General features: G+C 40.6%; 1 protein-coding gene across 1 annotated transcript in view; it reads right to left on the minus strand.

Annotated features, from left to right (window-relative positions):
• cpsf2 (cleavage and polyadenylation specific factor 2) overlaps positions 1 to 12,079 on the minus strand; it is a 33,873-nt gene extending 21,794 nt beyond the window's left edge. Inside the window, exons 1-5 of the mRNA XM_059512071.1 lie at positions 11,923 to 12,079; positions 11,210 to 11,366; positions 10,968 to 11,127; positions 2,287 to 2,392; positions 2,020 to 2,149 (exon numbers count right to left, since the gene is read on the minus strand). Of these exons, the coding sequence (XP_059368054.1) occupies positions 2,020 to 2,149; positions 2,287 to 2,392; positions 10,968 to 11,127; positions 11,210 to 11,358 (545 nt within the window). The 5' untranslated portion in view covers positions 11,359 to 11,366; positions 11,923 to 12,079. The remainder of the gene's footprint in view (positions 1 to 2,019; positions 2,150 to 2,286; positions 2,393 to 10,967; positions 11,128 to 11,209; positions 11,367 to 11,922) is intronic.
• Between the last annotated feature and the right edge of the window lie 13,997 nt (positions 12,080 to 26,076).

Below are 26,076 nucleotides of genomic sequence, written 5' to 3' on the forward strand. Positions count from 1 at the left end.
GTCAGCCTCGAAGAGATTCTGGCAAACCGTCCGGCGCCTCAGGAGAGGGAAGCAGTGCCCTACCAACGCTGTTTACAGTAGAGGTGGGGAGCTGTTGACCTCAACTGGGGATGTCGTTGGACGGTGGAAGGAATACTTCGAGGATCTCCTCAATCCCGCTGTCACGTCTTCCATTGAGGAAGCAGAGGCTGAGGGCTCAGATGTGGACTCGTCCATAACCCAAGCTGAAGTCACCGAGGTAGTCAAGAAACTCCTCGGTGGCAAGGCACCGGGGGTGGATGAGATCCGCCCTGAGTACCTCAAGTCTCTGGATGTTGTGGGGCTGTCTTGGCTGACACGCCTCTGCAGCATCGCGTGGCAGTCGGGGACGGTGCCTCTGGGATGGCAGACCGGGGTGGTGGTCCCTCTTTTTAAGAAGGGGGACCGGAGGGTGTGTTCCAACTACAGGGGGATCACACTTCTCAGCCTCCCTGGGAAAGTCTATGCCAGGGTACTGGAGAGGAGAATCCGGCCGATAGTAGAACCTCGGATTCAGGAGGAACAGTGTGGTTTTCGTCCAGGCCGTGGAACACTGGACCAGCTCTATACCCTCTACAGGGTGCTGGAGGGTTCATGGGAGTATGCCCAACCAGTCCACATGTGCTTTGTGGATTTGGAGAAGGCATTCGACTGTGTCCCTCGCGGCAGCCTGTGGAGGGTTCTCCGGGAGTATGGGGTCCGGGGCCCTTTGATAAGGGCTATCCGGTCCCTATACGAACGGAGCAGGAGCTTGGTTCGTATTGCCAGCTGTAAGTCAGACTTGTTCCCGGTGCGTGTTGGACTCCGGCAGGGCTGCCCTTTATCGCCGGTTCTGTTCATGATTTTTATGGACAGAATTTCTAGGCGCAGCCAGGGGCCGGAGGGGGTCAGGTTTGGTGACAACACGATTTCGTCTCTGCTCTTTGCGGATGATGTTGTCGTGTTGGCCTCATCAGGCCAGGACCTTCAGCATGCACTGGGACGGTTTGCAGCCGAGTGTGAAGCGGCTGGGATGAGAATCAGCACCTCCAAATCCGAGGCCATGGTCCTCAGTCGGAAAAGGGTGGCTTGCCCACTTCAGGTTGGTGGAGAGTTCCTGCCTCAAGTGGAGGAGTTTAAGTATCTTGGGGTCTTGTTCACGAGTGAGGGAAGGATGGAACGGGAGATTGACAGACGGATCGGTGCAGCTTCTGCAGTAATGCGGTCGATGTACCGGTCTGTCGTGGTGAAGAAAGAGCTGAGCCGCAAGGCGAAGCTCTCGATTTACCGGTCAATCTACGTTCCTACTCTCACCTATGGTCATGAGCTTTGGGTCATGACCGAAAGGACAAGATCCCGGATACAGGCGGCCGAAATGTGCTTTCTCCGCAGGGTGGCTGGGCGATCCCTTAGAGATAGGGTGAGAAGCTCAGTCACCCGGGAGGAGCTCAGAGTAGAGCCGCTGCTCCTCCACATCGAGAGGGGTCAGCTGAGGTGGCTCGGGCATCTGTTCCGGATGCCTCCTGGACGCCTTCCCGGGAAGGTGTTCCGGGCACATCCCACTGGGAGGAGACCCCGGGGGAGACCTAGGACACGCTGGAGAGACTATGTCTCCCGGCTGGCCTGGGAACGCCTCGGTGTCCCCCCAGAAGAGCTGGAGGAAGTGTCTAGGGAGAGGGAAGTCTGGGGTTCTCTGCTTAGACTGCTGCCCCCGCGACCCGGCCCCGGATAAGCGGTAGAAGATGGATGGATGGATGGATATAAATGATGTAAGTGATGTTGGTTTGATATTTGATTAACAGCCATAATTGTTGTGAATTTAACAATAATTAATTTGTTTTATTATTTAAGAAATAATACTATTTCTCATTATTTGAGGAAATGGTATTTATAGTATTTGAAAATACATAGCAAGAAAAAAAAGACCTCATAAAACGGCAAAAAATACCCCTAACAATTAATTCCAGGGTACAAAATGATACATTATTCATTTTATCTCCAGGTGATTTCTTTTATACTTACATCTCCCTCTTGTGGTTGAAATCCACAGCATAGATGATCTCTTCTTCTCCGTCCTTCACTATTTTCCAGATAGTGCCACCGATCATGTGACCCGCAGGAAGTGGGGTGATGGACAACCCGTGACCTTTTCCTGTTCGTTAATAAATTATGAGTAACTTCCAAGATGTCCAAAAGGACATATTATCTTTATTTTGTATTTTTAAAGATTAAATATTACTGATTGGGTTTTCTCTTTCTGCACATGTGAATGAAGAAGTGTCTTCTCACCTTTCAGGTTGACGATCTGAGAGTATTTCAGCTGCTGGATTTTGTCAAAAGCTGAATCGACGTCATCCAGCGTGAACAGAGTGAAGTCTTCAGTGTTGTGTCGAGACTATGAGATCACATAAGACGAAGGCATTCATATTTCAGCACTGCCTCAGAGTGAGAAGTACTGAACACTTCAAAAAATTGGGATTTTAAGTTCAACTAACAATTCAAGTTTATGATGCATCATAGATCTCTGTAAAATGTAAATAATTTAATAAAGATCACAGTCATTACTGCACACTATCACTAAAAAATGTTTTGCTCCCACATGTTACATTTAAATCTGACTGTATTTTCATGATAATTAAGTATATTTTGGCCCCTAAATTGTCATTCTGAAAAAAAAAATTTAGCATTACTGTAATGTGAAAAAAATTCTAATAATATAGAATATTTCTTCTATTGCTTCTGCGCTGATTTAAATTTTTACAATAGTGAAGCAGAAAATGTTATAGTAATAGATAGTTCTGGGGAAAATGTGCTTGTTTTTGAAGAAAATAAAATTTTTACTGATCCTATAATTGGGTTAATTTTTTTATGCAAAAAAAAAATTATTATAATTTTATATATATATATATATATATATAATTGATAGTCCAACTCGTCCAAACCTCAAGTGCCCTGAAAAGTCCTCTTTACTTGACTTGTTTTTAACTAATGCTCCACACAAATTCTCAGATATAGGTGTGTTTGCAAATGACCTGAGTGATCATTGTACAATCGCGGCAGTTAGGAATGCTAAAATCATGAAACAGAGACCACGGATTATTTTTAAAAGGGATATGAAGCATTTTTGTGAACAAGCCTTTCTACATGATCTGTTTCATTTTGATTGGAACAAAATATACCTTATAGATAAAGTAGAATTGGCCTGGAACTATTTTTATGATGGTTTTCTTAGGATCATAGATATTCAGTTTCAGTTTATTGTCCCCTAAGGGAAACTTGTCTTACAGCCAGGTAAACACACAGGTAGCACAACAGGTAAACACCACATACACATACAAATAACAATACAACTACTAATTAAAAACACTGTTACACTACTACTCATCTAGATCAAGAATTATGCAAGTTTAGCAACCGAATTGCACTTGGTATAAAAGAGTTCTTTGTCCTATTTGATTTAAAACGAGGGACTCTGAATCTCCGGCCTAAGGGGAGGACCTTAAAAGAACAATGAAGGGGGTGATTTACACAATCCAATATGGCATCTGCTTTCCTCATAACCTGCCTCTCATAAATATTTGTCAAGGAGACCTGTGGGCAGCCTATTGACTTAGCAGCCACCTTTACAATATAGCTGAGGTTATTTTTTTCCCTCAGGCTGATGCCCCCATACCAGGCAGTAAAAGCAAAAGTAAGGATAGATTCAATAAAAGATTTATAAAATAAAGACAGGATAACCTTATCAACATTAAAAGAGTTAAGCTTCCTTAGGAAGTACAATCGTTGTTGTCCCTTTTTACAGATCATCTCTGCATTTATGTTAAATTTAAGTTTATTGTCTTATCACAGTGCCCAGATATTTGTACTGCTCTACCACCTCTATGCTGATTCCTTTTATATAGGTGGGTGGAGGAGAACCAGATTGTTTTCTCCTAAAATCTATGAGCATATCCTTGGTTTTAGAGGTGTTAAGATGGAGAAAAGACCTGTCACACCAATTTACAAACTCATCGACCACTGGCCCATGCTGAGATTCATGTTTCTGCAGTAAACTGACAATAACTGTTTCATCCGCATATTTCAGGATGTGTCTATTTCTATACTGACTCCTACAATCGTTAGTGTAGAGCAGGTGTCTCAAACTGCCGGCCTGCGGGCCATTTAAGGCCCCCCTTTCCCCTCCACCCGGCCCGCCACTGATGTCAAAAATAAAACATAATAAAACAGTTTCAAGAAAGATGGACTTTGCAGTATTTTTTTGTGGAGTTTAATGGAAATGCTACCTGTCTGATATGCAAAGAAAAAGTCGCTGTTCTAAAGGAATATAATCTCAAGCGTCATTACTCTACTAAACATGGAGAACAGTATGATAAGTACCAGGAAGACGAGAGAAAAAGACGAGCCACGCTGTTGCAGAGAGAGCTAACGTCCCGGCAAAAACTTTTCCATAAAGCCAAAAAGGATGCTGATGCTGCAGTTGAGGCAAGTTATGTGGTGAGTGAGTTGATCACTAAAGCGGGAAAGCCATTCACAGAAGGGCAGTTTATAAAGGATTGCATGCAGAAAGTCGGTGATATTCTTTGTCCAGAAAAGAAAAACTTGTTCAACAATCTATCTTTGTTGGCGAACACAGTGGCAGAGCGGATCAGCGAGTTATCGAGTGACATTTATGATCAGTTACGCAGCAAATCTAAAGTTTTCACAGCATATTCTGTGGCGCTTGACGAAAGCACAGACATAACCAATTTTCATCAGGGGTATTAATGACCAATTTGAAGTGAAGGAGAGTTGCTGAGTTTGTGTCCAATGCACGGCCGTAGCCTACCACAGCCAAAGATATATTTCAGCAGCTGTGTGACGCCATTGAGCGCACTGGTTTGCCGTGGAACAGGCTGGTCGGCATTACCACTGATGGTGCCCCGTCTATGACAGGGAAAAAAATGGACTGGTAGCACTAGTATAAAGAAAGTTAGAAGAGGAAAATGCAGATGCAGCAGTTGTTCTGCACTGCATTATACACCAACAGGCACTGTGCAGCAAATGCTTGAAATATGAACATGTCATGTCTGTTGTCCTGAAATGTATAAATTACATCAGGTCTAGGAGTTTACAGCATCGCCAGTTTCAGGCCTTTTTAGAAGAAATTGAGTCAACATATGGTGATGTACTTTATTTTACTGAGGTCCGCTGGGCGCTGGCTCAGCAGGGGGAATGTCCTGAGGAGATTCTTTGAGTTAAGATCAGAGGTGAAGAGATTCATGGAAGATGGCAGAATGGATGTTCCTGAATTTGATGATCCTAAATGGGTCATAGACCTTGCATTCTTAGTTGACATAACACAGGAGCTGAATGTCCTTAACCTGAAGCTCCAGGGCCCAGGGCAGCTCATCACGGCAGCGTATGACAGTGTGAAAGCCTTCTCCACAAAACTAAGATTGTGGAAAACTCAGCTTTCTGCAAAAAACCTTAGTCATTTCCCAACATGCAGATCTCTTGCGGAGGAGGGCACAGCATTCAGTGGTGATGAATATGCCTCTGCCATTGAAAACCTACTGCAGGAATTTGATCAACGTTTTGCTGACTTCAAGGCACATCATGACACTTTCCAGCTGTTTGCAGACCCCTTCTCAGCTGATGTGGAGAGTGTCCCAAATCTTTTGCAAATGGAACTTATTGACTTGCAGTGCAACAGTGAGCTAAAAACTAAATTCAGAGAGGCACAAGGACAAGCAGACAAGACTGGACAGTTTTTAAGAGAATTACCTCCATGCTTCCCAGAGCTGTCCAAAGTGTTCAGTCGGGTAATGTACCTTTTTGGAAGCAAATATCTGTGTGAGAAACTTTTCTCAACTATGAACTTCAATAAATGCAAGTACAGGTCCAGGCTTAGTGATGCCCATATTGAAGCTGTACTCAAAGTTTCAACTGTGACCTCCATCAGGGCAAACGTGGCTCAGTTGTGTGAGCAGAAGTGCTGGCAGGTGTCTGGCAAGAAATAGAATGGTGTACAAATGTATTCAGGGTTTGCATTTGTTCAGTGCAATGTTGTTAGTTGATCGCTAGGTTTTTTTGAGTTAAGTCAAAATAAAGAAAGGGAAAAATATTTGCACTACCTGTTAAAAACTAATATATATACTGTTATAACAATAATAGAGACAATGCTGTTTAAATTTTTTTGTTAAGTTTGACAAAATATTTTAGCAATGTAATTTGAAGTAAATTAAAAAATAATGTTTTAAAAATTTCCACTTTCTTGTTGTGCTTGAACGTTAAAATGGCCCTCCTATGAGGTGTCAATCACATCAATGGCCCCCAGCCAATTTGAGTTTGAGACCCCTGGTGTAGAGGATGTATAGTAAAGGTGAAAGTACACAACCCTGCGGGGAGCCAGTGGAAGAGACACGCCTTCCAGAGAGACAACCATTCACCTGAACTCGCTGTGTTCTGTTAGTTAAAAAGTCCATAATCCAGCACACAAGATTACTCTCAATGTTAAATTCTGATAATAATTTACTGGCTAAAACATGTGGCTGGATAGTATTAAAAGCAGAAGAAAAATCCAAAAACAAGAGCCTGGCATGTGTACCAGGACCCTCTAAATGTCTATACAGGAGATCTAAAAGTGTAATCTGGGCATCCTCTACCCCTCTGCTAGCCCTATATGCAAATTGCATGGGGTCCAGGGCCCCACCCACCCTGAACAGCAGAAGCCGCTTTACAATCCTTTCAAATGACTTCATGACCAGTGAGGTCAATGCCACTGGTCTGAAGTCATTTAGTGTGCTCACAGAGTTGCCCTTTGCCACTGGAACTATGATAGACTCCTTCCAAGCCATTGGGACCCTTCCCTGTTCCCAGGACATCTCAAAGATGTCGGCAAACACCCCACAGAGCTGCTCTGAACAGCACTTCAACAATCTCCCAGTAATTCCATCCGGTCCTGGACTCTTATTTACTTTAATTCTCTTAAATACAGACCTAACCTCCTCTTTTGTAATTGAGAAAGGAATAGATTTTACCTGAGCCTGTTCCTCGGTTAATTTCTTTAGTTTGTCTGAAAAGTCATGAATATCAAAATGTGAAAAAAAGGTGATCAATGCTTCAGATAACTCACTATCATTTGTATACATTGGCAATTGGACTGATTTTTTTTGTGTTTTTTGCAACCCTATCATTCTTTTCACCCCATCCCATGCTACCTTCAGGTTGTTACTGCCCAGTCTTTCCTCTATCTTATTTTTATATTGCAATTTAACCTTCTTGATTTCTGCTCGGACCTCCTTTCGTTGCCTCCCTTATTTCATGCTCATCCCCGTTATGAAAAGCACTATGCTTTTTCATTAATACTTGTTTCAATGAGCTAGTGACCCATGGCTTATTATTTGCATACACTTTGACATGTTTTTTTGGAATAATAGAATCCACACAAAAAGAAATATAGCAACATACAGTATCAACAAGCTCATCGATATCCGAAGCAGAGTCAATGAAAACAGACCAATCAGTGCAGTCAAAACAACCTTGTAATTTCAGAACAGACTCTTCGTCCCAGATCTCAATCTCTCTAGTTTTAACTTCCCCCCTTTTGAGTATAGGTCTGTACACCGGGATGAGATTAATAGTACAGTGATCTGAAGATCCTATGGGAGCCAGAGGAGAGGCCTTATAAGCCTCCTTAATTGAACCATAGCAATTGTCCAAAGTCTTATTTTTTCTAGTTGGACATGTGACATATTGATAAAAATTGAGGGATTTACTCAGTTTGCAATTATTAAAATCCCCCATAAGCAGACATGGGGCATCCAGGGAAAGAGATTGAAGTCTTTGAGTCACTTTACAAATAATATCGGCAGCAGTTTGTGTGTTTGCTTTGGGGTGAATATATATTACAGTCACAAATATCTGGGGAAATTCTCTCGGGATAAAGAACGGGCGAACGGAGATGGAAAGCAGTTCGATGTCAGGAGTGCATATCTTTTCCCTGACGGTGATGTTGCTACACCACCACTGGTTTATATATACACACACTCCACCACCCTGAGATTTCCCCGTGACTTCAGAGTCTCTATCCATCCTAATAGGCGCCCCAAAGCCGCTGATCGATAAGTCAGTGTCGATGTCTTTAGACGACAGCCACGTCTCACTGAAGGCCATAATACAAGCGTTCCTGTATTCCTGTAGATAGTTCGAATTTGCTTGTTGCTCATCAATCTTATTTCTGAGTGACTGAGCATTTGCAAATATTATTGAAGGGAGCGGAATACGTCGTATTTTTTGTTGTTTTAACCGGAGTCGTACGCCACCTCTCTTTCCTCGCTTCCTCTTTTTACGAGAGTTTTTGCAACCATTTCCAGGAGACCTGCGCCTAGAGATCTCAGCTAGAATGTCTTCAGATACAAGCGGGTCCCAGTATATATTTCCCGTACGCGGATTGTTCCAGCGCATCAAACATTCCCGAGAGTATGTCCTCACCGGCTCACGTTGCTAGCTGTGTTCGCCTTGGACATAATAAATCCATAAAGTCCATAAGATGACAACGTAGTATATCTCCATGGCGACTGCTTAAATGAACAATCGTATCTAGTCCCTATTTGAATCCTTATGTCCTGATTCTTCTGGTTCCTTTGTACAGGAGAACTCCTCTGACCCATGTTTACCTTTAGAAAAACAATTTTATATTTCTCCTTTATCAATTACCAAAGTCCATAAAGCCCTTCAGGAATTAGACACAAAAAAGTCTGCTGGTCCTGATAATTTAGATCCCTTCTTCCTTAAGATAGCAGCTGACTTCATTGCGGAGCCTTTATGTTATATTTTTAACTTAACAATTGTCGAAAATGACATCCCTAAAGTATGGAAGTCAGCCCATGTTACACCCTTACTAAAAGGGGGCGATCCATCTATTTTGAATAACTATAGGCCTATTTCTAAGCTGTGTATTTTAGCTAAACTCCTTGAGCGCCTGGTTGGTGAGCAACTAAAGGAATTTTTAAATATAAATGATATCCTTTCACCTTTTCAATCAGGGTTTAGGAAACAACATAGCGCCATATCTGCAGCATTGAAGGTGATAAATGATATTGCTATTGATATGGGCATTGGATAATAGGAAAATATGTGCTGCGTTGTTTATAGATCTTTCAAAGGCTTTTGATACAGTTGATCACGACATTCTTGTGAACAGTCTAGTGAGCATTGGTTTGTCTAAGCATTCGGTAGATTGGTTTGCAAATTATTTGTCAGGTAGAACCCAAAGTGTTCGAATGGCTGGTTCTGTGTCTTCATTTTTGCCTATTTCGAAGGGGGTTCCTCAAGGCTCAGTATTAGGGCCCATATTATTTTCAATTTATATAAACAAACTTTGTGAAAATCTATCGAATGCTATGTATCACTTTTATGCTGATGACACTGTTATTTACTGTACTGCATCATCTACTGCACAAGCCCTTGAGCTTTTGCAGTCTGCATTTAATACTGTTCAGAACCGTTTAAAACAGCTTAAGCTGGTCTTAAATGTACAAAAGTCAAAAATAATGGTATTCACAAACTCAAGACAACTTCCAGTTTCTTCTTCAAGCATCTCAACTTTTGAAGGAAATGAAATTGAATTAGTTAACAGTTATAAATATTTGGGTATAATCATTGATTTTAAATTATGTTTCAGAACCCATGTTAGCAATCTGCTTTCTAAGCTTAAGATAAAGCTTGGCTATCTCTACAGATCAAAATCATGCTTATCCATTCGCGCTAGAGAATACCTGGTGATGGCCACTTTTCTTGCCATATTAGATTATGGTGATCTGATATATATGAATGCTTCTGCCCAATGCTTGAAGAAACTGGATGTTGTGTATCATTGCGCATTACGTTTTTTTACTGGTTGTGGTTATAGGACACATCATTGTATCCTTTATTATAAAGCAAAATGGCCCTCTCTTTATGCAAGAAGGTACACTCACTGGCTATGTTTCATTTACAAGGCACTTCTTGGACTAGCTCCTACTTATTTGAGTGTCCTTTTAACAAGTAATCATGGCCATTATGGATCACGTTCAAATGATGTACTACACATGTTGGTACCCCGTGTCAAAACAGAAATAGGGAAAAAAGCTGTTATGTTTGCAGCACCTTCTGCCTGGAACCTTCTTCAGAAATCATTGAAAATGACTACCTGTATTTCTTATAGACAGTTTGTTTCAACTCTGAAGAATGCGGAGCAGGTGAACACTGGTCAGTGTAATTGTTCATAAAGTTATATTAAGCCTTATTCAGCACTGGGTCTTGTGATATATATATATATGTATGTGTATTTGATGTGGGTTTTTTATATGTTGGAAACTGTTCCTTATGTTTGTTTTTTTGTTTGTTTTTTACGCTGCATCTTGGCCAGGTCTCTCTTGTAAAAGAGATTTTAATCTCAATGAGTTTTACCTGGTTAAATAAAAGGATAAATAAAATAAAATAAAAATATATATATATATATATAAACATAACATTTTCTTTTTTTTTATTGAAACTCAATTGCTCAGAAACAATCATTATTTCTTTTTTTGTGTGTGGTTATTTTCATATTTAAGTTTAAGTTTATTTTTTAGTTTATTTAAGTTTATTTAAATTCATATTTATTTCATATTTATTTTAATCTCAAATTGTACTTCAGAATTTTGGACGGAAAATAAAAAGTGTTTTTTTTTTAAATAATGTTTTGATTATTAATTTAAAATAAACACTATTTTTAGTTTTTGTTAAAATAATAACATGACAATGATTTGAATAGGAATTATGTTTGTGTTAATTATTAATTTATATGTGAATGTTCATTTTTGTTTGAGTTTTATGTGACTTTCATCATATAAACGGTCAAGCCTTTCCCTTTTCCATAAATGACTGATTTGACACAATTAAGAAACATACTTCAGATTTTCGAGCTATTGATAACCAGTGCTTCTTTTGAAGCCGGTCTTTCTCACCTGATAGAGATCGTACATGAACATCTGGCCCATCTTGTAGACGGGGATGGTGGCATAGATGGTGCAGTTGAGCCCCAGTTTGCCCACAGCGTACGGTAAAGCGCCCAGATGCAGATGATCGGGATGAGAGAGCAGCACTGCGTCCACCTGATGCACATACCTGACAGAGACAAGACAGGAAAATACACATCACATACAAGAAATGATCTCAATAACACCATCTCACCATCTAAAGATCGTACCGCTTCAGGGAGTCTATGATGTCCATGGAGAAACTCTCATCCCAGCCACAGTCCAGCAGGAAGCGGAACTCATCCACCTGTAACAGGTAACACAGAGCCGATTCCTCCTGCACTCCGGAAAGAGCCGTCAGCTTGATGATGGACGTCATTCTGCCGCCTGATGCACACAAAAGATCATCAGTAAACAACTTACATTCAGTCCTGAGCATTTGCTTGCATAATAGTCCGAGTGAAAAATGTTTTTGGACATGTACATTGACAATAACATGGTATTCTTTAAACAAGACATGCATAACATAGCATTTAGATATTAAAAATCATTCAGTATTAAAATAGCTTTATAAATATCCGTAAAACCATGGTAACATAGGGTATTCTTTTAAGTATTAAGAATATAGAAAAAATGCGTTACCATAGTCATAATATTTTATTAAATTTATCCAAATACTATAGAAATATTATCTAATTGTGATACAATGCTAATAAAGGTGCATCAAAATAACAGAGCAGTATGTAATGAACAGAACTTTAAGTTCTGTGAGCACAGAATTAATGATTATTCATAAACATTCATCCATGATAAAGTTTCTCAACTTTCTAATTAATCTGACATTTAAACTGAATCTGAACTCAATGAAAACACACAGAAGCCAAACCAATGAGGAGATTTTCTTTAAAATTGAATTGATTTATGGACATAAACACGTGCGTACCCGTATCTCGTTATCTCACTTTTGATCTGAGGAGGTTTGGTCAATAATTAATGATAAAAATCGCTGAAAAATCATCTTAAATTCATAGTTATGTATCAGATCGGCGGCGTGAGAGCAGCAGCCATTACTCCCGCTGCTGACGTCACTAGACTCTACCACTCACAGCGGGGGAGGGGCGTTTACAAATTATAATAAAAGTCTCATAATACGTGTTATTATTGGGGTCGTAAACGTTACATAGCTTTTTTTTTTAAGATACATGTAGCACATTTAAATTAAATCTATGTCTAAAATGTGGGTTTTGATCTAAAATAAAGTTTTAATTTAATAATTAAATAATTATTAAGCCTTTCAACCACTCAAAAAAGCATCCAAATGATATGCAACCTTATACAAATAATTATTTGTATTATTATTTTATATTACATGTATCAAAATTGTATTTAAACAGAAACGTTTCAATGTAGCTGAAAGGAAAATTGGAGCAACTCTATGGAGTCAATTTAACGCCGTATATATATATGCAAAAAATTTACGTTTTGCAAAAGAAAATAAAGTTTTGCAAACGAAAATTAAAGTATTGAGGAAAATAAATTTGCTTTTTGCAAACAAAAATTAAGAATTGCAAAACATAAATGAAACAGCGCGAAAGCAATGATTTTGCAATAAATATTTTTGCCATGGTCATATCTATTAATTTATTTGCAACGCTGCTTTTATTTTGCGTGTCAGTCTAGTTTGAGCTTGCCATATCATTTTCCCTTTGCGCTTCACTTTTCTGCACGTCTCTCTTTGTGGCACTGTTTTGACGTGGGGGCTGAGTCAAGGGACGGGGGCGTGTGCAACACGACTCCCTGGAAGTGACGTCATCGGCCCGAGATGCAGCTCACTGATCCAGGTCCTGTCATGATGGACAGAGACTTTCGAGTGGATCATTTATTTTTATTCAGTAGCATTAAACCATTCATGTTTTCATTTTATTTACTTTATTAACAAATAAACACACTTAGAAAAAATGGTTCATTGGGGTTCTATATAGAACCTTAGGGTTCTTTACTCAACTCCAAAGAACCTTTTATGCTGAAATGGTTCTATAATGACAAGAAAGAACCCTTTTGGCACAAAGGTTCTTTAGGCTATTATTCATTCATATATTACATTATTCTGCAACATTTTGTATTTGTAATTAAATTATTGTTTGTAGTAACTTAATATCACATTTTAATCATGCTGATTTTTGGAGAAAAACTGAAATGGCACTCTTCGTGTGATATTGATTAACTACATAAAATGATATAAATATATACATTTTCTAACCCCCATATCTTGAATTTTGTGATCATTCACATGCATTCATAAAAGCATTTGAATACACCGAATAATGCAGTGAAAGAACGCACTCAAAATGCACACGTGCCACGCGCACTAGTATGACTTTATCATGTAACTTTACATTAGCCTAGATGAGTGCACTTTTTAGGCACAATTTGTTTAGTTTTTGAATATACTTGATACTGTTAAAAGGCACACAAAGTTCACATATCACACCTAAACACGCGTGGAAAATGTAATTAGAACTACTAAATTAGTTAAAAATGCCTATCCACATACAGCTATGATTCCCGAACCCAAAACTGACTCAAACGATTCGCGAACCAGCTCCGAACTCCCGAACTGACTCAAATGATTCACGCTCCGAACTCCCAAACTGACTCAAATGATTCTCGAACCCGCTTTGAACTCCTGAACTGACTCAAATGATTCGCGAACCCGCTACGAACTCCCAAACTGATTCAAATAATTCGCGATCCCCAACTGAACCAATGATTCGCGAACCCGCTTTGAACTCCCAAACTGACTCAAATGATTCACGAACCAGCTCCGAACTCCCGACCGGACTCAAATGATTCGTGATCCCACTACGAACTCCCAAACTGACTCAAATGATTCGCGAACCCGCTACGAACCCTAAACTGATTCAAATGATTCGTGATCCCGTATCGAACTCCCAAACTGACTCCAATGATTCGTGATCCCCAAACTGACTTAAATGATTCGCGAACCCGCTACGAACTCCCAAACTGATTCAAAGGATTCGCGATCCCCAAACTGACTCAAATGATTCGCGATCCCGCTCTGAACTCCCAAACTGACTCAAATGATTTGCGAACCCGCTCCGAACTCCCAAACTGACTCAAATGATTCGCGATTCTGCTCCGAACTCCCAAACTGGTTCAAATGATTCACGCTCCATACTCCGAACTCCCGAACTGACTCAAATGATTCACGCTCCGAACTCCCAAACTGACTCAAATGATTCTCGAACCCGCTTTGAACTCCTGAACTGACTCAAATGATTCGCGAACCCGCTACGAACTCCCAAACTGATTCAAATGATTCGCGATCCCCAACTGAACCAATGATTCGCGAACCCGCTTTGAACTCCCAAACTGACTCAAATGATTCACGAACCAGCTCCGAACTCCCGACCGGACTCAAATGATTCGTGATCCCACTACGAACTCCCAAACTGACTCAAATGATTCGCGAACCCGCTACGAACTCCAAACTGATTCAAAGGATTCGCGATCCCCAAATTGACTCAAATGATTCGAGAACCCGCTTTGAACTCCCGAACTAACTCAAATGAATCGCGAACCCGCTCCGAACTCCCAAACTGACTCAAATGATCCGCGAAGCCACTCCGAACTCCCGAACTGAGTCAAGATATTTGTGATCCCCAAACTGACTCAAATGATTCGCGAACTTGCTCCGAACTCCCGAACTGACTCAAATGATTCGTGATCCCGTATCGAACTCCCAAACTGACTCCAATGATTCGTGATCCCCAAACTGACTTAAATGATTCGCGAACCCGCTACGAACTCCCAAATTGATTCAAAGGATTCGCGATCCCCAAACTGACTCAAATGATTCGCGATCCCGCTCTGAACTCCCAAACTGACTCAAATGATTTGCGAACCCGCTCCGAACTCCCAAACTGACTCAAATGATTCGCGATTCTGCTCCGAACTCCCAAACTGGTTCAAATGATTCACGCTCCATACTCCAAACTCCCAAAATGACTCAAATGATTTGCAAATGCGCTTTGAACTCCCAAACTGACTCAAATGAATCACGCTTTGAACCCTCGAACTGACTCAAATGATTCACAATCCGAAGTTCCCATCCAAATCAAATGACACCGCCAGCGCTACTATTGACTTAGTCCTCTAATTTCATAACATTTACTGATTTTAAGGTACAAAAAGTATGTTGTTAACAAATAAAATATCAACATTTCCATTCCGAACTGCTTTCCACGTCGAAACATCCACGAACATAGCCAGGTGAGCAGATCACTATCTCACTATTTGATTGCTCTAGTCTTTATCCACTCATTATCATCATCCACCAATCAAGTTCAAGTTCAAGTTCCACATGTACAGTACATACATACAGAGAATCGAAATTGCATTATACAGATAACATTAACATTAAAGCCTAAAAAATCTAGATCAAATATAAAAAGTAGATACAACTATACAATAAGGGAATGTAAAAAAAAAGGCATATAATAAAATTAAAAATAAAGTTAAATAAAGCAGCGCAAGGCAAATGACAGAAATAGTGCAAATCAATGAAGTGAACAACAGTGCAGATAAAAGATTTTTAGTGCAAAAAAATCCCTTATTAAAAATATCTTATTAAGTCTGATTAAATTGACAAGTGACAAAGAGCAGTTATTTTATTTAACTGACTGATGAGGTAGTGGAATGACGTCAGTTCCATGCTGAATGAGGTAGTGAGCAGACCAATACTGCACAAAGTGACTAGTGCATGCCATCATATAATTAGTCGGGGTGGGGTTCATAGTTCACTGGTGCCTGGGGCAGAAGAGGGGAGGGGGGGCAAGTTCGGGAAGGAGTTCAGCTTCCTGACAGCCTGGTGGATGAAGCTGTCCTTCAGTCTGCTGGTCCTGGCCTGGAGACTCCGCAGTCTCCTCCCTGATGGCAGCAGGCTGAAGAAGCTGTGTGATGGGTGAGTGGGATCACCTGTGATGCAGAGGGCTTTGCGGGTGAGACGTGTTCCATAAATTTCCTGGAGGGAGGGGAGAGAGACACCAATGATCTTCTCAGCTGCTCTCACTATGCGTTGCAGAGTCTTTCGGCAGGACGTGTTGCAGGCGCCATACCACACAGTGATGCAGCTCGTCAGGATGCTCTCGATGGTGCCTCTGTAGAAAGTGTACATGATGGGGGCCGGGGCTCTGGCTCTCCTCAGTTTGCGGAGGAAGTAGAGACTCTGTTGTGATTTCTTGGCCAGTGCTGCGGTGTTTTCAGTCCAGGAGAGGTCCTCTGTGATGTGCACACCCAGGAACTTGGTGCTGCTCACTCTCTCCACAGTCGCACCGTTGATGGTCAGAGGAACGTGCTGAGTGTCTGCTCTCCTGAAGTCTACAACAATCTCCTTTGTCTTCTCCACGTTCAGAGAGAGATTGTTGTCACTGCACCACTTGGCCAGGCCGCTCACCTCACTCCTGTAGTTTGTCTCATCTTTGTTGCTAATGAGACCCACCACAGTCGTGTCATCTGCAAACTTAATAAAGAGGTTGGAGATGTGTGATGGTGTGCAGTCATGGGTCAGCAGAGTGAAGAGTAGGTGGCTAAGCACACATCCTTGGGGGTCCCCAGTGTTCAGTGTGATGATGCTGGATGTGTTGCTGCCGACTTGTACTGCCTGAGGTCTTCCAGTCAGAAAGTCCAACAGCCAGTTGCACAGCGAAGTGTTGAGCCCCAGCTGAATCAGTTTGTAAATGAGCTGTTGAGGGATGATTGTATTGAATGCTGAACTGAAGTCTATGAACAGCATTCTGACATATGAGTCCTTTTTGTCCAGATGTGTGAGTGCTGAGTGGAGGGTAGTGGAGATGGCATCATCGGTCGACCGGTTGGACCGATATGCAAACTGGAAGGGGTCCAGGGAGGGGGGGAGGGCAGACTTGATGTGGTGCATGACTAGCCGTTCAAAGCACTTCCTGATGATGGGGGTAAGTGCAACAGGACGGTAGTCATTGAAGCAGGATGGAGATGACTTCTTCGGAACTGGAATGATGGTGGTAGTTTTGAAACATGTGTCTTTTTAGTACACACCCAGGGATGTTGTCAGGAGCCGGAGCTTTGCGTGCATTGATCCTGCTGAAGGATCTCCTCACGCTGTATGAGGTCAGCGTCATTACCTGGTCGCCGAGAGGAGGTGGAGTCTTCTGTGCAGTGGTGCTGTTTTGTTGCTCAAAGTGAGCGAAGAAGGTGTTCAGCTCATTCAGCAGAGAGATGTTGTTGTCACAGGTCCGTGGTGGGGGCTTGTAGTCCGTCGTGGTCTGTATCCCCTGCCACAGGTTCCTAGTGTCTCTGCTGTCGCTGAATTGATGAACTATCCTCCTGGAGTGCTGTCTCTTAGCCTCTTTGATGCCACGGGACAGGTTGGCCCTAGCTGTTCTCAGGCCCACCTCATCTCCAGCTCTGAAGGCAGCGTTCCGTGTCTTCAGGAGTCTATAGACCTCCCCTGTCATCCATGGCTTCTGGTTGGCCTGGACAGTGATGGTTTTTGTGACCGTTACATCATCAATACACTTGTTGTTGTAGGCAGTGACAAATCTCTGAGTACTCCTGGAGGTCAGTGGTGTTATTGCATGTGGCAGCCTGCTTAAATATGTCGCAGTCAGTTGTGTTGAAGCAGTCTTGAAGAACCTCTGATGATCCTTCTGGTCACACTTTAATCTGTTTGTAAACTGGTTTGGCGACTTTAATGAGTGGTCTGTATGCAGGCATTAGCATGACAGTGATGTGGTCTGAGGCACCGAGGTGGGGGAGGGGGAGGGTTTGTAAGCTCCTCTCTGTGTGGTGTAAACAAAGTCCAAAATGTTATTACCTCGTGTTGGAAAGTTAATGTGTTGGTGAATTTTTGGAAACACACTCTTTAGGTCAGCATGGTTGAAATCCCCAGCTATGATGAGAAAAGCATCGGGGTGTGCTGTCTGCTGCTCACTGATGTGCTGGTACAGTTCATTTAGTGCGCCGTTCCTGTTGCTGATGATGTTGAACGGGGGAATGTACACCAAAATGAGCAGTATAGCAGTATATTTCCTCGGCAGATAGAACTTAATAATTATAAATCCACCAGGGGTGAGCAGTATTTGCAGATCACAACAGTATCGCGGCACCACGCGTCATTGATGTAAACACAAAGCCCACCGCCGCAGTTTTTCCTCCCGCAACGAGAGCTCTGTCCGCTCGATGGTGCCTCTGCTGTGGGCGAGATGAAGCAGTGGGGGTCGGTAATGGGGAAGGCCTCCGCAGCAGACCGAGATCCCGCAGATGTTCTGCGTGCGCAGAGTTTAACTGTAAAAATGCGGTTCTGCCGACATTGAGCAGAAACTTGCGGCTGTATTTGCGCTTACAGACAGTTAGACGCGACGACGACGTACAAAAACACTGCGACTCACAAGACAAAAAACACGAAAACACCGTTCTGTCGGGACAGAGAGAAGCCGCTGCGTGTGGACGCGTCGCCATCTTTTATTCACTCTGAGCTGTATGTAATTTAAGAGTGCTCGCATCTCTAAAACTCTTCCCGCACTGATCACATGGGTACGGCTTCGCTCCAGTGTGGATCTTCATGTGAACATTAAGGGCTCCTTTTTGTGCAAAACTCTGTTTACACTGATCACACGTGTGTGGCTTCTCTCCAGTGTGGATCCTCATGTGTAGCTTAAGGTGCTCTTTTTGTGTGAAACTGTTCCCGTAGTGATCACATGTGTGTGGCTTCTCGCCAGTGTGAATTGTCATGTGTTTCTTCAGGTTTCCTTTTCGTGAAAAACTCATCCCGCACTGGTCACATGTGTGTGATTTCTCTCCAGTGTGGATTGTCATGTGTTTCTTCAAGTTTCCTTTTCGTGCAAAACTCATCCCGCACTGGTCACATGTGTGTGATTTCTCTCCAGTGTGGATCCTCATGTGTAGCCTAAGGTGTTCTTTTCGTGTGAAACTCTTTCCACACTGATCACATTTGTGTGGCTTCTCTCCAGTGTGGATTTTCATGTGCTCTTTAAGGCTACTTTTTGTGTGAAACTCTTCCCACACTGATCTCACCGTGTGAATATTCTCTCCACCATGAACCCTTGTGAGACTTTTTTTGTTTGGGAATCTATTTCCAGTCTGAGGGCAAGAACTTTTGGCTCCCCTAACAGACTTTTCTCCAGTTTTGACATGTTGATTTTTATCCTCTCCTTCACTCAGTTCATCACTCTCCTCGATCTGTTCCATTAAGTCTCTTTATTCTTCAGACTCTTCGTGTTACAATCTGCAGGATTCTGGTCTTCAGCTCCAATCAGAACACATGAGAACTCTTTGACCACAGTTGCTGTGCTTCAAAAGCTCTCGCAGCAGCTCAACACTGGTTATATCTAATCTTCCTCTCCCTGCAGTTTGGTAATATAAAGATTCCTCCTTTGAACTCCCACCTCTTCTGTGGGTTTTATTGTTCTGGGTCTGAATTTGGGCTCCTGGGATCTCAAAAAGAAACATTTTCAATCTCCAAGGTGAACGTTATGACAACACACTCTTAGAAAAAAGGGTTCATTGGGGTTCTATATAGAACCATAGGGTTCTTTACTCAACTCCAAAGAACCTTTTATGCTGATAAGGTTCTATAATGACAAGAAAGAACCCTTTTGGCACACAGGTTCTTTAGGCTATTATTCATTCATATATTACATTATTCTGCTGCACTTTTTTTATTTGTAATTAAATTATTATTTGTAGTAACTTAATATCACATTTTAATCATGCTGATTTTTGGAGAAAAACTGAAATGGCACTCTTCGTGTGATATTGATTAACTACATATAAATGATATAAATATATACATTTTCTAACCCCCATATCTTGAATTTTGTGATCATTCACATGCATTCATAAATGCATTTGAATACACCGAATAATGCAGTGAAAGAACGCACTCAAAATGCACACACGCACTAGTATGACTTCATCATGTAACTTTACAGTAGCCTAGATGCATACACTTTTTAGGCACTACTTATTTAGTTTTTGAATATACTTGATACTGTTAAAAGGCACATCATTAAAACAAAAAAATACGAGTTCACATATCACACCTAAAAACGCTTGGAAAACGTAATTAGAACTAGCTACTAAATTAGTTAAATCTACAGTATATATGATTCGCGAACCCCAAACTGACTCAAATGATTCGCGAACCTGCTTTGAACTCCCGAACTGACTCAAATGATTCGCGAACCCGCTTTGAACTCCCGAACTGACTCAAATGATTCGCGAACCCCACTACGAACTCCCGAACTGATTCAAATGATTCGCGAACCCCAAACTTACTCAAATGATTCGCGAACCCGCTTTGAACTCCCGAACTGACTCAAATGATTCGCGAACCCACTACGAACTCCCGAACTGATTCAATTGATTCGCGATGCCGCTCCGAACTCCCGAACTGATTCAAATGATTTGCTATCCCCAAACTGACTCAAATGATTCGCGAACCCGCTTTGAACTCCTGAACTGACTCAAATGATTCGCGAACCTGCTACGAACTCCCGAACTGATTAAAATGATTCGCGAACCCGCTTTGAACTCCCGAACTGACTCAAATGATTCGCGAACCTGCTTTGAACTCCCGAACTGACTCAAATGATTCGCGAACCCACTACGAACTCCCGAACTGATTCAAATGATTCGCGAACCCCAAACTGACTCAAATGATTCGCGAACCCGCTTTGAACTCCCGAACTGACTCAAATGATTCGCGAACCCACTACGAACTCCCGAACTGATTCAATTGATTCGCGATGCCGCTCCGAACTCCCGAACTGATTCAAATGATTTGCTATCCCCAAACTGACTCAAATGATTCGCGAACCCGTTTCGAACTCCCGAACTGACTCAAATGATTCGCGATCCCGCTACGAACTGCCGAACTGATTCAAATGATTCGCGATCCCCAAACTGACTCAAATAATTCGCGAACCCGCTTTGAACTCCCGAACTGACTCAAATGATTCGCGAACCCGCTCCGAACTCCCGAACTGACTCAAATGATTTGCGATCCCCAAACTGACTCAAATGAGTCCCGAACCCGCTCCGAACCCGATTAACTACATAAAATGATGAATGGAAAGGATGAAAATAATCATGAAAATAATCATATTGATTAACTACATAAAATGATATAAATATATACATTTTCTAACCCCTATATCTTGAATTTTGTGATCATTCACATGCATTCATAAATACATCTGAATACACCGAATAATGCAGTGAAAGAACGCACTCAAAATGCACAGGCGCACTAGTAAGACTTCATCATGTACCTTTACATTAGCCTAGATGTGTGCACTTTTTAGGAACGATTTGTTTAGTTTTTGAATATACTTGATAATGTTAAAAGGAACATCATTAAAACAAAAAATACGAGTTCACATATCGCACCTAAACACGCTTGGGAAACGTAATTAGAACTAGCTACTAAATTAGTTAAAAATGCCTATCCATATACAGCTATGATCAGCTGTTCATTCATATTGGCTGAGCTTTCAACGTTGTCACGGGAAAGGATGAAGCTGATTCCTCGATTGGTTGGTTCTTGTCTCATGACCTACGGTGTGCTTGCGGCATTTTGAAAAGTTGATGTTTTTAGCTCGATGCGTAGAGGACGCATCTGGAAAAACGAGCGCGTGTCGCTTACATTATGAGCGCGCATACCATGCGACTACATTTGAAATAACGAACTTGAGCATGCAAAAGACGCGATATGTGAACGGCCCCTTACTTATAGCCTTGTTTGCTGCTCTTTCATTTCATTCTTTGAATTTATGTGAAATTATGTACCGCAACTAAACATATTTGCTTTATGGATTAAAATTTTTTATCTGTTGAACACCAAACACAAACAAAAAGAAGTAATAAACTCATTATTTTCATTAATTTTACAAAGTCAACAATTTGTTTGCATTTGCGCGAACATATTAACGCAGCGCTGTCTCGTGAGTGCAGTGCACGTTTTTGAATTCCAACGGTCGAGAAGAGATTGATCCCTGTCTACTGATTTAAATTGATGTTCTGACGGAAATATTGTTGTGGTAAGTCAGATAAATAATTTTTTTTTAAAGTAATTTACTTTAAAAGTTTTTAAAGTTTTAAACCCATTAGTAATTAAGTTGTCAATGTTTCTACAGCGGATTTACACTAAAACACGAAAGAGCCTGAACCGCGACAGTGTCACAAGTAACATCGGTAAGTTTTGTTGTGCTTGTTGCAAACTGTTAAATTTGTGTTTTCTGATCCTAAGCTTAGTTTTTAACTGCAGATAGTGCTCTAAGATAGTTTTTGACCGCACACTCAAATGGTAATGAACAGGGCCGTAGCTGGGGTAAGCGGGGCCCCGGTGCAGGCTGAACCAGTGGGCCCTGTTTGAAATTGTTTAATTTATATGTTCATTCTATTTATTTATTTGTGCTAATTGCACAATGTTTAAGTTGTTTATGTTTTTAGGTGTCCAGGTACATAAAACAAATAATTTAATATAAAATAGCACTGCATACTCTTCACTGTAAAAATTTAATTAACAGTCAAACCAAAATGTATACAGGCACCTTCAACATTTCTTACATTATCACAGTTTATCTGCTCTAGTTTATAAAATGGTAATAAAATATGACAAAGAACTCAGAGTTGAACTGTCAGAACAAATTCATCTTGATAATGTCAGATAACTTTGATAGAAAGATATGTAATGGATTACAATCAACCAAAACTTCAGACAACTCTTAGTACAATATTTGCACAACTATCAATACTTGGTTGAACAATTACCAAGCAATGCTTAATTTTGTTCAGTCTGTGGTGTGAAAAGGTGGCATTAGCAATTAAGGAAAAAAAACACGTAAGCAAAACATGGTGAGGTTAAAGTGTCTGAATAATTTTTGGTCCCATTTTTTTTCTATCAATTTCACTATAGTCCAATGTATGAAGATTTTTGGGGTATAATATGTCACAGCTCGCTTTATTTTGCTATACTCTCTTACCAAAATTAATTATAGTGTCCTGCACCTACTATTAAAACTTAAAAAAATATATATATTTTTTAATTTTCTTGGATTAACATTACAGCAGCTAGTAGCTAAATTAGGCGCGGTCACTTTAAGAGACGATGAAGCATCCAATATAATACGCATCCGATATTTAACTGTTTACTTACATTTAAAACATAACCGACAGTTTTTCGAGCATACTATCCAAGACGGGTATTTTGGCATATTTTGTATGTTTTTATCGGTACAAGAGCAAAAAGAGGCAAATTCTGTGTTAAAAAAGTATTTTGAGACGCCTCTCTCTGCGTGAGCCCTGTACACCAGAACACCGTGGTGCTGAAATGGGCTTTTTCACATCCTTTTCTGTTTGTTCAAACTGCGATTTGTATTTGTTCGTTCAGGTGCAGGAGGAAGTTCGAGGAGAACTTCGCAAAGGAGAGGTTTAGTGTCGCTGTCTGTCAGACGCGGCTCTGAGACTTTGAGATGCGTTGCGCACCGAACACAGCGCGCGAGTTGAGATTTTCCGCGTCTTGTGTTTGAATGATTTAAACTCTTTTGAATGTTTAAATTGGAAAGTGGTCAGGCTTAAAAACACATGAAAATGATAAGCTTTCGTCAGCCAGGTGGCCGTGGGCCCCTATAACCGTCACCACCTTTCACCCCACTTGGCGACGGCCCTGGTAATGAAGAACAGCCCTACAGAACAGAACAGAACAGCCATACAATCTGCAGTTTGAGACATACGGCCAAATCAAGTTTTTATTATTCTTGACATCCATGAATAAAAGTCATGTGGGTTTGGAACAACAAAGGTAAACAAGTAAATGGTGACAATTTTTTTTTTGGATGAATGAATGCTTTAATTCTACTGATAATTGATTTTCAGTTATTTGTGCTATTTTACTTCTAAATATTTTCCTTATATGAACTGTCTTTTGCTCATTTCAGCAAACAAAAAGATGTAAGACTGCAAACTTTCCAGTACTCCTGTGTACTGATAATCCGGTTTCCACCCAGTCCCAGGAGGTTTGTCTGTTTTATCCTTCTTCACTAAAATGTCTTAAAATTGCTTGGTTATTGACCAGTAATGCTAGAAGATTGAAGATATACAATAGGAATTTTGTTATTTACTACTTTTTTCAGATTATATTAAACCTGGAAAATATTGGAGAAGATCAATTACGTTTTCAGGAGCACATTATTGTGATAAATGCTTAACTACGTAAAAGACAACCTGACTACACCAAAATATCAAAAATCTAATGAGATGCGCTCTTTTTAAAAGAGTTGATTTAATGACAAAATCAACATGAGAGGTCATGGGCATGTTCCCATTTCTTTGGGTTCCACAACTTGTGAGTATTTGTTTTTAGTGTTGTTTCCTTTGAGTTTAGTATTTCCACTGCATTTTCAATTTTTTTTTGTATGAATAAAACAGTCAAAATTGTTTTAATGAATTTTTCTTCCTATTTTCTTTCTTTCTATTTTTGGTATCTGCTGCATGAAGTGAAGATGCGGTTTGGGAAGGACCTTCATCTTAAGTTCTGAACAGTTTACTTCAGCAAATTGACACAAACACAAAAAGTATTTTCTTTTTTTCCTTAACACTACCATTAGTTGCTTGGTTTGTTGAACGGTTACTGTAATAAATCTATTTATACCATGGTTTGTCTGAATATCTGATTCTGATTGGCTAAAAAGTGTGCATTAAAATAATTTTATTCACAGGTAGTTCCAGTCAGTTTACAATTACAATTAAAGTTTAATGTGCTGCTGCAATGACATATATGCAAACAAAACACTTGCACACGGAGATTAAAGTAATGTGAACTGAGACATGGCATTTTCATTGAAAGGATGTATATGTTAAGCATCAGCTCAAAGGTCTAAGCATATTATATGGTGTATATCATATAATCTGCTTAGAGCTTTGAGCTGATGCCTAACATATACATAATTTTGAGCTGATGCTTAACATATAGACCTACATCCTTTCAATGAAAATGCCAAACCAGCCGAATCTGTTTTTCTTAACACCGAGAATGTCATAGTATGCAGTATTAACACACGGGAGGCGGGAGTCGGCTTAATAGTATCCTACACAACTTATAAATTATTTTAATATAGGCCTACAACAATTGTTTATTATTATATATTTGTGTGTGCGTTAAAAGTACCATAACGGCGGCGAGGAAGATGCTGAGCCAAGTCAGAAAGTCACTCACGAAGGAGTTTGTTTCTCTTCTGGTGACTGGCGCGATAATTGAACCAATCAGATAAGAGTAAATCGAGAGTCAGCAAGAAGCTCATTTGATTGGCTACATGAAGAAGGTGGACCCGCCCTCCTCTTTCACGCTTGCAAAGCTAAGTCAGTGATAGAATCGTGCCAAAACTGTAAGCGCAGAAAGACGAACTGTGCAAACCAGGTTATTTCGGGAGCGTTTATCCTACGCACCCAACAAGTAATTTAGACGTTTGCAGCAGTTTATTTTTTAAACAAAGTTTGATTTTACGCAATTAATCTGTTTTGCAGTTCTGGACTCTGTTGCTTTCGCTTGCAAATTGATGTTCACAGACCTGCAGTACTTTTGGCCGCATCTGTGCGCTGAAACAGTGCCAAAAGTGTACACGCGGAAAAATGGAAGTCAGAAGAATGCAGATCCTTATTATTTTGCGTTAGCATGAAGCTGCAGTTTCACAATACATGAATTACACTTACGAATAACACTAAAATGCTGCAAATATTTTTTTCTTACACTTGAAAGTCGACTTACACCTTTACAAATCTTATCTTGCGCATGCAAATTTGATTTACGCTTGCAATCTTATTTACACTTTCACAAATTTTACCTTGCGCTTGCAATTCATTATGGCATAATTTTATCTTCATACTCTCCTGTGTTCTCATGGAGTAGTAAAGTGTCCATTGTAAGCATACTTCCGAATCTCAGCAGAAGTACTTTGATTTTGGATGCTGCTCTGCTCACATACTAATTAATGATTCATGTTTGAAAGTGAAGTGTAAA

Source organism: Carassius carassius, chromosome 27 (assembly GCF_963082965.1).
Source record: "Carassius carassius chromosome 27, fCarCar2.1, whole genome shotgun sequence".
NCBI classification, from domain to species: Eukaryota; Metazoa; Chordata; class Actinopteri; order Cypriniformes; family Cyprinidae; genus Carassius; species Carassius carassius.